We start from the raw sequence: 10,866 nt of genomic DNA, 5'->3' as shown, positions 1-10,866 counted from the left end.
CTTTGGAAGAGCAGGCAATGCTCTTAACCACTGAGCCATCTCTCCAGCCCTGCTATGAGCATTTTCAAGGAAAAAATAAGTTTGGATTAAATTTTTGCCCTAATGTGGATTTTTTTCCTTTGGGGGCGTTATTGTGGGTATAAGGGCCTTAAATACAACAGGCATGTGTTCTACCACTGAGTTACACCTCCAGCAAAAGTGGAGGTGTGTGTCACATGATCACTGTGACATACACTTGCTGCTCCTTCTGCTACCTCATGTCTTCTGTTTTAATGCTTTCTGGTTATTTCCTTTGTTGAAATAGTTTCCTATTTAGTCTGAGCTTTTCTTTCTTTCACCACACTAACACAACATTAACAATTTAAAAGGTAAGTTTTTATATATCCAAGTTGTGGATTATTAAATTCAAGCAGGCAAATGTTAATATCAAACCCTATTGGCACGCCTTTAATCCCAGCACTCTGGAGGCAGAGGCAGGCAGATCTCTGTGAGTTAGAGACCAGCCTGGTCTACAAGAGCTAGTTCCAGGACAGGCACCAAAAATACAGAGAAACCCTGTCTTGAAAAAATAAAATAAAACAAAACCAAAACCGAACCCCCCCCCCAAAAAAACCATTGGCAGCATAAAAGAAAAGCATGATACCATGGAAGCAAAATAGTTACAGTAACTATTTTCATCTATTGTTTTGTGTGTGTGTGCGTTTTTTTTTTTTTTTTTTTGGACAGGGTTTCTCTGTGTAGCCCTGGCTAGCTGGCCTTGAACTCACAACAATCTGTTGCCTCCTAGCTGGCCTTGAACTCACAACAATCTGTTGCCTCTGCCCCCAAGTGCTGGGATTAAGGACTGTGCCACCACCACCCAGATTTTTGTTTTGTTTTGTTTTGTTTTTCTGCCCAGCTATTTTCAACCATTGTTCAGCATGAAAATTATCTTTTAAAGTTTGTAAAATTGTGGGGCTGTTCTGGCTATTTCTAGAAGGGTTCCCAGGTGTCCACTGGGATGTCCCCAGCTAGGTCCTTGGGCAGCAGAGGAGAGGGTGCCTGAACTGGCCTTGTCCCATAGCCACACTGATGAATATCTTGAATATCACCATAGAACCTTCGTCCGGTAATGGATGAAGATAGAGACAGAGACCCACATCGGAGCACTGGACTGAGCCCCCAAGGTCCAGTTGAAGAGCAGGAGGGAGAAGATGAGCAAGAAAGTCAGGACCATGAGGGATTGGTCCACCCACTGAGACAGTGTGCCTGATCTAATGGGAGCTCACCAAAGCCAGCTGGACTGGGACTGAACGAGCATGTGATCAAACCGGACTCTCTGAATGTGGCTGATAATGGGGACTGACGGAGAAGCCAAGGACAATGGCACTGGGATTTGTCTCTACTGCATGTACTGGCTTTTTGGGGTCCTAGTCTGTTTGGATGCACAGCTTCCTAGGCCTGGATGGAGTGGGGAGGGCCTTGGACTTCCCACAGGGCAGGGTATCCTGCCCTCTCTTAGGACTGAAGGGAGGGAGGGTGAGTGGAGGAGCAAGAGAGAAGTGGGAGGAGGGGAGGAAGTGGAAAATTTTATGGTATTATTTATAAAGCAATAAAAAAATGTGGGGCTGGCCGGGCAGTGGTGGCGCACGCCTTTAATCCCAGCACTCGGGAGGCAGAGGCAGGCGGATCTCTGTGAGTTCGAGACCAGCCTGGTCTACAAGAGCTAGTTCCAGGACAGGCTCCAAAACCACAGAGAAACCCTGTCTCGAAAAACAAAAAAAAAAAAAAAATGTGGGGCTGGAGAGATGGCTCAAGGATTAAGAACACTAATTAGTTGTTCTTCCAGAGGTCCTGAGTTCAATTCCCAGCAACCACATGGTGGCTCACAACCAAATGTAATAGGATCTAATGCCCTCTTCTGGCCTGCAGGCATACATACAGGCAGAATACTGTATACATAATAAATAAATAAATAAATCTTTTTTAAAAAATCTTTAAAGTAGCCGGGTGGTGGTGGCGCACGCCTTTAATTCCAGCACTTCGGAGGCAGAGGCAGGAGGAAATCTGTGAGTTCGAGACCAGCCTGGTCTACAAGACTAGTTCTAGGACAGGCACCAAAGCTACAGAGAAACCCTGTCTCGAAAAAAACCAAAAAAAAAAAAAAACCCAAAACTTTAAAGTTTGTAAAAATGCATTTTGTGATCTTCAAGTTCCTCCTACTAGATTAGGTAGGACAGCACAAGAGTGAGACCCAGCACTTTAGGGAAGGCTGGGAATTCACACAAATTCAAGTCAGCCTGGCTTGCACAGTGGGTTCTCGGCCAGCCAGGGGTCTGTAATGAGCCTCCTTCTCAAAAAGAAAAGGAACAGAAATGGGAAGAAGAGGAGGAAGGATGCTTAATTCCCCAGAATTTCAGCCAATACCTCTGAATATTCATCAGAGATTTTCCAAATGGTCACCAATAACAATATCACCCATACCATTCCAGGTTCTCTCCTATCCATTCAGAGCTCACCATATTCTAAAGAATAAGCATACCTTTGTGCAGAAAAGAATGGTCATAACAGAAACAGCAATTAAGGCAGAAATGAAGAACGTGATGAACCAGGCAACCCAGTGCAGCCAGCTCTCCAAGCCCATCAGACACATATATTCCTGGAGGCAGGGAAAGAGCCACGTGTTAGAGTCTCGTCACTCATCCTAGGTAGAGTCTGGAACATCACTGACTCAGTAGGTTAGGACGACAGGCTGGGTGTCTTGGGGAGAAACGGCTACTGGGGCTGATGGAGACGGACTCAGCCAGAAGGCGAGAGAATAAACAGGGAGGGTGCTCGGCTCAACTACGGCAGAGGAGGCACTGCATAAACCAACTTTAAATTTAAAACCAATCGCTAGGAGAATTTAGAAGTAGGACACCTAAGAAGCCCAGACTTGAAAGCAAAGTATAGTAATGTATGACTATAATGCCAGCATTTGGGAGACAGAGGCAGCAGAATTTGTCAGAAGTTCAAGGCCAGTCTAGTCTATATTACAGGCCAGTCAGGGGTTCTATATTGAGATCTTGTCTCAAAAAAAAAATTTTTAGCCGGGTGATGGTGGGCACGCCTTTAATCCCAGCACTCGGGAGGCAGAGGCAGGCGGATCTCTGTGAGTTCGAGACCAGCCTGGTCTACAAGAGCTAGTTCCAGGACAGGCTCCAAAGCCACAGAGAAACCCTGTCTCGAAAAACCAAAAAAAAAAAAAAAAATTGGACTTTATAAGTTTGGACTTTATTCTCAGGGCCATTTACTTGCAGTAAATGAACGAACAAACAGCTTATTTGTCATTGGAATTCTAGGCCTGAGCCAGCACGTCTAACTTCCACAATGTTAAATTAATCCGAAAAGAAGATTCGAGTATAAAGAACAAAAACATGACCAAAGAGTAGATATTTTATGCCTACCAGCTTCTACACAAATTTGCTGCTGAAGCAAAAAATCGGGAAGATCCAATTCCATCACAGGAGTGGGAACTAAGTGGGTGTGCTAGCCGCATGACAGAAGCTCCTCGTTCCCCAGGGCTTTTCAGTGAGTATGAAGTTGGACAGAGCATCCATCCCATAGGCAGCCTCGAGACGCACCCTCGTTGGTCTGCCTCTTCCTCCTGATTGCAGAGACAAGGCAGGCCAGGGCAAACAGCTCCCCAGCTACAGATGTCGTCAATGAGGCCCAGAAAAGCTTCAAAAAAGATTTTAATATGCAATCATAATAATCAATAAAAAAGAGAAGGAAATTTGGGCTGAAGAGATGGCTTATTGGTTAAAAGCACTGGCTACTCTTCCAGAATTACTGAGTTCAATTCCCAGCACCCATATCATGTGACTCACAACCATCTCTAACTGTAGTTGCAGGGGATCAGTGCCCTCTTCTGGTATACAGATGTACATGCAGGTGAAAACACCCTACACATAAAATACATAAGTTTAAAAATTATTTTAAGCCAGACAGTGGTGACTCACACCTTTAATCCCAGCACTTGGGAGGCAGAGGCAGGCGGCTCTCAGTGAGTTCAAGGCCAGCCTGGTCTACAGAGTGAGTTCCAGGACAGACTCCAAAGCTACAGAGAAACCCTGTCTCGAAAAACCAAACCCCCCCCAAAAAAAAATTAAAAAGAGAAAAAAATTAAAGAGAAGATTTTATCCAGATGAACCTCTAGCACTGGGGAGGCCGAAGCAAATGGACCATGAGTACATGGTCAGCCTGGATAACACAGTGGGTTCTGGGTCACTACTGGCTGCCGAATGAGACCACGTCTGAGAAACAAGAGCCTAAGCAATACAAGATATTTTTTAAAGGTTAGAACATGAGAAAAGAAGTGATAGAGGCTGTGTAAACAGACGAGCACAGAAAGTGAGTAGTGAAACAGTTTCGGGACCAACTCAGAGGGAACAAATCCTGTCTTCGGTTGTATTTTCCTAGAAGATGCTTCTCAGACATCTTGCCACAAAATGGTAGTGGGTTAACTGTGGCTAAAAATCCCCTCTGTGTGGACACTGTCTGAACGCCTGCCCTGCTAGCGACAGTGTGCTAACTGAGCAGACCTACTAGGCTGGGCAACCTAAAAGAAAGACCATGTGTGATAAGAGATGGGGTTCCCTAAACTGCTAGCAGGATAAAAATATGAAAACACTTCTGCTTTTCAGTTCACCCGAGGCTGACGAATCCTTCCACTTGCTTGGGCCTCGGTCCCCCGAGATATTTCATTAGCATCCTCCCCATAGCCCTGTCCTTCCCCTCTGAGTGGACAGAGCTACCTTCACTTTCCTCTCCTTCTCCAGTGCAATGGAACTGATGATTATGAGCTCGACACAGATGAAGCTGAGCATGAGCAGCAGAGGGAACTCATTCTGAAGGATCACTAAGAATGGGTCCTGGATATGGGGCCCAAACGGGAATCTCTGCAACAGTACTTTGAGATCCTTGAACATGTTTTGTGTTGCATTGGGAGCATGGTGCCGCATGATAGCTCTGTCTACTGCGTGCTGTATTGATAGGAAGCCTTCTCCGTTGTATCCTGCAAGAAAGCAGAATATCACGCATAAGAGGCTGATGATCAAAATGACCAAAAATTCAGGTGGATCCTGGCTAGTCATTAAGACAGACAACAGCCAGCACGTATTCTTGGGGGTCTCGTGATACCACAGAGGTCAGAGAGGAGCCACTTTGGAGAGTCATGGGAATGAAGCAATGACAAGGGTCTGCTAGGGATCGTCTCCCTTCATTCTCCATCTCTGTGGACAGAGCACCTGTTCTGTAGTTTTGATTATACAGTAAACACAGGACAGTTAGACTCAAAGCACTTGAAAGACGCAGACTTCTTGTGTTGTGACTGCTGTATTTTGCTGGCAAGCCACAAACACTGTCTTTATCATAAGCAACACTCATTTTATGGGTGTAGTTGGTGTGCCAGGATCAACTTTTAATAAAAATAGATTGCAAGGTAAGGATCCCTAGTGGTTATCTAGTTCCAAGCAAGGGTAACCAGCCTCCATGCAAGGGCAGTAGAGTAGTACAGAGCCCTGCAGTAGAAGCGACCACAGTGCCCCATTGTCTAGACACAGGCAGACCTCCAGATCTGTCAAACTGAAACAGGGAAGGGCAAATTGCTGGCAATGAGTCCTGGATATTGCTATGCATTCTTATTTGGTTTGTATGTGTGTTTTCACTAAACAATTATAGGGTATTTTCTAGAATCAGAGTAAATACTTGGGTACTTAGGTTTGGATTCTAGTTGGTGAGCATGCAGGCACAAGACTTAAAGACAATTGTGTTGGTCATCCTATAATGAGGGGCTGATGATCAATTTTGGAAAAACAGTTGCTTGACTGGTGAGAAGTCAAGAAACCTAAAATGAATTGGAGAACGTGTATCTTGCATGTGAGGAATGGCTCCTGGGCCCTCACTTGGGGATATGCTGCTTCATGTGGAGAGCATCTCAGTTATGGGCCATCACTTCTCCATAAGTCTGGAATTGCCAAAGAGGAAACTGGGGGCTGCCATGGAAGGGGCGGGTCCAGGGAAAGTGGGTGCCAAGTAGGGATGTCTGCACTGTTAGATACAGTTGTGTCCATTTCCACAGCAGAGAACAAGATGACAGGAAGCAGACACTGAGAAAAGCTCTCCCCTACTCTTACTGGAGAGCTATGAGAAGAAAGTCAGCAGTGCTTCTTGCACAGAAGGATTACAGAATCTGGGAGTTACAACCCAGCTTTGAAGCCATATGTTATACCTGATGTGGCATATGCCTGTTATTCCCCTCTGTATGCTATGAATATGTTTTATTACCATCGGTTAACATAGAAGCTGCTTTGGCCTATGGGAGGGCAGAATATAGCAAGGCAGGAAATAAAAGCAGAGATAGAGGAGGAAAGAAGGCAGAGTCAAGAGACACCATGTAGCTGCCCAAGGAGAAAGATACCATAACCTTACTGGTAAGTCACAGGCTCATGGTGATACACAGATTAATAGAAATGGGTTGATTTAAGATGTAAGAGCTAGCTAGGAATATGCCTGAGCCAGTGGCCAAACAGTGTTGTAATTAATATAGTTTCTGTGTGATTATTTGGGTCTGAGCAGTCAGAAAACAAAAGAACAGCCTGCATTTACATATGAATTAGGACACAGGACCCCTAGGAACACCTCACCTTCTGATTTTAATGTTATCTGCTTATCCTGAGCAAAACAGTAAGGGGAAGGGCAGTTTCTTAGGGTATGACTCCAAAGTGGGAGACAAAAGAGTGGAGCTTGTTATGCGATCTGAAAAAGGGGCAGCTAGTATTCTCCAGCTAGTTGTGGGTGGGCAAAGTGGATAGAACCAACAAGAGGATTCAGAAAGAGCAGTAAATTCAAATGAAGTATTAGCCAATGCAGAGGTCATGTGTTCAGCACCCACTCTACCCTGCCCCCACCACCCGCATGTGTGCACATGAGCATGTGTGCACAGGAAGAGGCCAGACTCAGGTGTTATTGCCCAAGAGCCATCAACAAGGTCTCTCACTGGGACCTGGGGTTTGCTAATTAGGCTAGCCTGACCAGGGAGCCCTAGGAATCAGCCTGTCTCTGCCTCCCAGGACTGAGATATCTGGCAGGCATATGTGAGATGCTAAACTCTTTCCTCAGTGCTGTAAAAGTAAACAAATGGGCTGGAGAGATGGCTCAGAGGTTAAGAGCACTGGCTGCTCTTCCAAAGATCATGAGTTCAATTTCCAGCAACCACATAGTGGCTCACACCATCTAAAATGAGGTCTGGTGCCCTCTTCTGGCGTATAGGCACACGTGCAGGCAGAACACTGCATAATAAATAAATAAATCATTTTTATTTATTATTTTTTTGGTTTTTTTTGAGACAGGGTTTCTCTGTGGTTCTGACGCCTGTCCTATAACTAGCTCTTGTAGACCAGGCTGGCCCCGACTCACAGAGATCCACCTGCCTCTGCCTCCCTAGTGCTGGGAATAAAGACATGCACCACCACTGCCTGCCATAAATCATCTTTAAAAAGTGAATAAACAACAGCACAGGCCTAGAGGTATAGCTCATTAGTAGAGTGTTAGCCTAATATGTGGAAAGTCCTGGGTTTGATCCCCAAAACTGTAGGGTTTGGGGAAGGGGCAGAAAAACAAGAGTGCTACTTACAGGTAGAGCAGGGAGGTCACACAAACATTACAGATTCACAAAACGTAAGTCATGTTTCTGTCATGATGAGGGCTACATCTTCCCTAAATAACTGGCCACTCTTGTTATGCTTATGGTTCCACTCTGGTCCTGCACGTGGGTTCTCAACAGGGACCAGGTGGCTGCGCTCAAGGTAAATGCACTGGTGTCTCCCTAATTCTCTGGCTGAGTGCTGGTCCCTAACCACACCATCAGGCAGAGGCTGGTGTGGCAGAAAGCAGCATCTGGGGACCTTGTGTTCTTTAGCCTCCGGGAGGCCTTTCCTGTCAGTAACCTCAGAAGCAACCATTGTACCAGGATGAATTCCCATACATCTCTAACAGTCAGCAGCGCCTGTTAGTTCTGGCAGTACTAGAGACTGAACATGAGGGGTCTCATGCTAGGCAAGTACCACTGAGGTATGCTTCCTTCCCGGGAGTAACTTTCCTAAAATGAAAAGAAAAAGGTAGAGAAGTCGTTATTTTACAGGAATTTCAACAAATTAAAGAAATTCGCTTGAGCTGTTTGTAGGGAACAGTGGCAAACATACTTTAAAAAGCAGAGCGTTACAAATATAGAAGCACACGCCCCTGTTCTTGTAAAATGCTTTCATTCTTTCAAGCAATTCAATGCCATTATAAGCAATTAAAATACATACCTGCTGCTTTACCTCATACTGGAATATAAGCATTTTATTGAACGCCACATTTTGCAAAGGCAGCTTCTTGGACCTCTACTGAAATGCTAATCTTAGGCGAGCATCCACTTAGCCAAACAGTATCACAAACAGTGGTACAGGGCAAATGTGGCTGTGCTCACGGTAATATTACAGGCTTCAGAGTTTCCTCACCAGGGCTTCCCCCATCAGCATATGCAAATTCCCGGGGTTCTTGGCTTAGATTAGGAGGATAAAGAAAGGCTGTGCACCAGCCTTCTATCTCCTCTTGAAAAATGAAATGCCTCCGTTGTGCGAAGTTCCTCTGAACATAACTGAAGCGCAAGTCATACTTAACCTACGAGAAACAGAGAGAAAACATTTGGCCACGAGATCCTGGAACTCAGCAATGGTACACGACAGAGCAAAACTATTTGTCTTTACTCTTTAAGGCCACACAGACAGGTGTCCCTCCTAGAATAACATAACGGTCTTCCTTGTATTTCTCTGCAAATTATCCCTGTGACCAACCTGGGAAAGGAGCAATGAACTGCAGAATACTCTGGAACCAGGTCACCTAGACCTCAGCCCCAAATTTCTTATTAAAATGCAGTCACCCTGGTCAAGTTACTTAATCTCAATCATTTTTTCCTCGGCTCCTTCAGCGTGAAAGGGGGATGGAAACAGTCTCTGACCCATTAGCTGCCTGGACGGTTACACGATATGGTATCTGACATGTATGTATGTCATTAACACATGCTTGTAAAATATGGTTGGTTTTATTAGTCACGGTGCAAGTTCTAAAAGTCATTAAACTGCCTGTATAGCACAAAAGCTACACACAAGTGTTTCACCTATAGCAAAACATAAATCAAATATTCTTGTTTAACATACTACTTTTTTTGGGTTTTTTTTTGTTTTTTGCATTTGTTTTTTGAGACAGGGTTTCTCTGTAGCTTTGGAGCCTGTCCTGGAACTAGCTCTTATAGCTCTTGTTTGAGATCTCTTGTCTCAAACTCACAGAGATCCGCCTGCCTCTGCCTCCCAAGTGCTGGGATTAAAGGCGTGCGCCGCCACTGCTCAGCTAGAACAGATTTCTTTTAAACAGTCTGAAACAACTGAGTGGGCTGTAAGATGTGAAGGTGGAATATCCACTCGTATCCTCTGGAATAAGTCAACAAAGCTGCCATAGAAGAAAGCTGGAGGGTGGAGAACCTGACTGACCCACACCAAGGATGTAACCACATAGTAAGATTGTTATAGGGGGCCAGGTGGTGGTGGCGCTCGCTTTTAATCCCAACACTTGGGAGACAGAGGCAGGCAGATCTCTGTGAGTTCGAGGTCAGCCTGGTCTACAAAGCAAGTTCCAGAACAGCTAGGACTGTTACACAGAGAAGCCCTGTCTTGAAAATCACCTCCCCCCCCCAAAAAAAATCATTATAGGTTGTTATAGGAAGGTTATCTTACCATTAGTGGCAAAGGTTCATTGCTGCTATTGAAGCTGTGGTCAAAAACAATTCCTACCAGTATGAAGAAAGACTTGGGATCCTTAATTATATAGTTTTCAAATAAAGGCACTGAAGGAAAGCCTACAACTACAAAGAGAAAACTCCAGTTAGTGACTAGCTGGCATGAAAGCAAGTGATCCCAAACCGTCATCCTATGGGGATTTCAGATTCCAGCTTGTTTTGCCATTCACTTACTCAGTCATTCTGCAAACACATGAGCAGAGAGAGACATACACTCAAAATGAAATTAGTTAAAAGGCATGGCTTTTAGCCAGGTGGTGGCACACACCTTTAATCCCAGCACTCTGGAGGCAGAGTTTGAAGCCAGGCTGACCTACAGTGTGACTCCCAGGAGAGTCAGGACTACACAGAGAAGCCCCATCTTTTGTTTTTGTTGTTATTCAGTCTGGAACATATAGTGCAGTCCACAACTGTCTGTGAATCCCGGAAGTGATGCTGAGGAGGGAAAGGGCTAGCTAGCTCTTACTCATTATCACGTGTGATATGTGAGTGCAAGAGCATGTGGAGGTCACGGCATGAATTCCAGTCGGTTCTCTTCTTCTTCTTTATGTGGGTTCCAAGGATTGAACTAAGCTGTCCTGTTTATGTGGTAAGCCATGGAGCCATGTTGCTGACTATAATAGTAAATGCTGTATTTATATATCAACATAATTAGAAAAAAGGATAGAAAAGATGTCATATAAAATAATGTTTTTCATTATTATTGTTGTTGTTATAAGGTTATTGTTCTTTTCTTTACTTAGCATATTTAGATCTCTTCCTTTCTATTTTTTTTATTTTTTTCACTGGCTATGGTGGTGCAACAGCACTCCTAGGACTTAGCAGGCAGATGGATTTCTGTGAGTTCAAGGCCAGCCTGTTCTACATAGTGAGTTCCAGAGCAGCCAGGATTATATATTAGACAAGCTTTGTCTCAAAAAGAAAAACCAGCCGGGCGGTGGTGGCGCACGCCTTTAATCCCAGCACTCGGGAGGCAGAGGCAGGCGGATCTCTGTGAGTTCGAGACCAGC

General features: G+C 44.7%; 1 protein-coding gene across 1 annotated transcript in view; it reads right to left on the bottom strand.

Annotated features, from left to right (window-relative positions):
• LOC102002556 (ATP-binding cassette sub-family A member 17-like) overlaps positions 1-10,866 on the bottom strand; it is a 75,407-nt gene that overhangs the window by 56,182 nt on the left and 8,359 nt on the right. Inside the window, exons 3-6 of the mRNA XM_026780668.1 lie at positions 9,795-9,922; positions 8,523-8,685; positions 4,776-5,035; positions 2,522-2,638 (exon numbers count right to left, since the gene is read on the bottom strand). Coding sequence (XP_026636469.1) covers positions 2,522-2,638; positions 4,776-5,035; positions 8,523-8,685; positions 9,795-9,922 — 668 coding nt within the window. The remainder of the gene's footprint in view (positions 1-2,521; positions 2,639-4,775; positions 5,036-8,522; positions 8,686-9,794; positions 9,923-10,866) is intronic.

The sequence above is a fragment of the Microtus ochrogaster genome, chromosome 7 (genome assembly GCF_000317375.1).
Source record: "Microtus ochrogaster isolate Prairie Vole_2 chromosome 7, MicOch1.0, whole genome shotgun sequence".
Classification (NCBI taxonomy): domain Eukaryota; kingdom Metazoa; phylum Chordata; class Mammalia; order Rodentia; family Cricetidae; genus Microtus; species Microtus ochrogaster.
The sequence above is the reverse complement of the archived record's forward strand: the minus strand, read 5'-3'. Positions and strand labels throughout refer to the sequence as shown.